This window comes from Penaeus vannamei, chromosome 25 (genome assembly GCF_042767895.1).
Source record: "Penaeus vannamei isolate JL-2024 chromosome 25, ASM4276789v1, whole genome shotgun sequence".
NCBI lineage: Eukaryota > Metazoa > Arthropoda > Malacostraca > Decapoda > Penaeidae > Penaeus > Penaeus vannamei.
In genome coordinates, this window is record NC_091573.1 from 16,486,148 (window position 1) to 16,487,239 (window position 1,092).

The window sequence follows — 1,092 nt, forward strand, 5'->3', positions numbered from 1 at the left end:
GTAATGATGAGGATTATCATCATCATTTGCATTATTGTGAGAATAATGATAATGCCAGTAATTAAAACATAAAGTAAGAAAATAAGAAACACCAATAACTAAAATCAGAAATGAAAATAAAGACAAACATCTCGACAGCCTTGACACTCGCGTCTTCTTAAATTTTATTGTCGTTTGTCATTATTTCCTTCCCCTGTTCTCTCTTACGATCCTCCCGGATCTCCGCACCAATGGGAGGTCAGACACGCCTCCTTTGCACGAAGCTCCTCCTCCTTTCCCCTCCCACGGCGTTTGGCTCCTCCCCTTGGTATGTAGCGGTGTAGCGGGGTAGCGGTTTGACGAGTGTAGCGGTGACGTTTAGCTTTCGAAAAGCTATTTAAAGGACGCCTCAAGAGTTGCAAGGCTCAGTAAACCTCCAGACAGCAGCCAGAGTGCAGTTGAGGAAGGTTCAGGTGCAGGTTCATTACAGGTCGGTGTTCCTTCCATTGCTTGGGGGTTAAGTGGGTCTGAGTCCTTTGATGAGTGTAGCGTAGTATTTCTGTCTGTTTTTCTTCTCTCTCGCTTTCAATGATAATGAAAAAAGTCATGATTATAATTGTTATGAGAACTAAGTAACCTGCGAGATAAACAACAAAATTAATGACGATAACTGTGATGATAACACTAACACATTAACGAAAGTCACTGTTGATGGCCACGATGCCGCTGCCAAGGAGGCGTCGAGGCCCCGTCTCATCCGCCCTCCTCCCGCAGGCGGCATGGCGGTCTTGCAGCTGCTCGCGCTCTCGGGTCTCCTGGCGTCTGCGCGGGGCTCGGGCTACGGGGGGTTTCCGCCCCCCATGGCTTCCTACGGCGCCCCCGTGGCCCCCCTGGTGCCCCAGCCCCAGGCGTACCCCATATACGACTACGACTATGACTACGACTACTACGACGACAGTTTCGGCGGGTTTTTCAAGGGCCTGTCGAAGGGCATGTCGTCCCTCATAGGCGGGGGCAAGGGCGGGGGCGGCGGCAAGGGCGGGGGCGGCGGCGGCAAGAGGCCCCCCAAGATTGTGCAGATCCCCGTGCCCCAACACGTACCCCCGCCGCCCA

At 52.4% G+C, this 1,092-nt stretch overlaps 1 protein-coding gene across 1 annotated transcript in view; it reads left to right on the forward strand.

Annotated features, from left to right (window-relative positions):
- The first annotated feature begins 422 nt into the window (after positions 1-422).
- The window catches only part of LOC113810634 (uncharacterized), a 5,224-nt gene continuing 4,554 nt past the window's right edge, over positions 423-1,092 (forward strand). Inside the window, exons 1-2 of the mRNA XM_070139230.1 lie at positions 423-469; positions 714-1,092. The exon at positions 714-1,092 is cut by the window's right edge and continues 83 nt beyond it. Coding sequence (XP_069995331.1) covers positions 759-1,092 — 334 coding nt within the window. The 5' untranslated portion in view covers positions 423-469; positions 714-758. The remainder of the gene's footprint in view (positions 470-713) is intronic.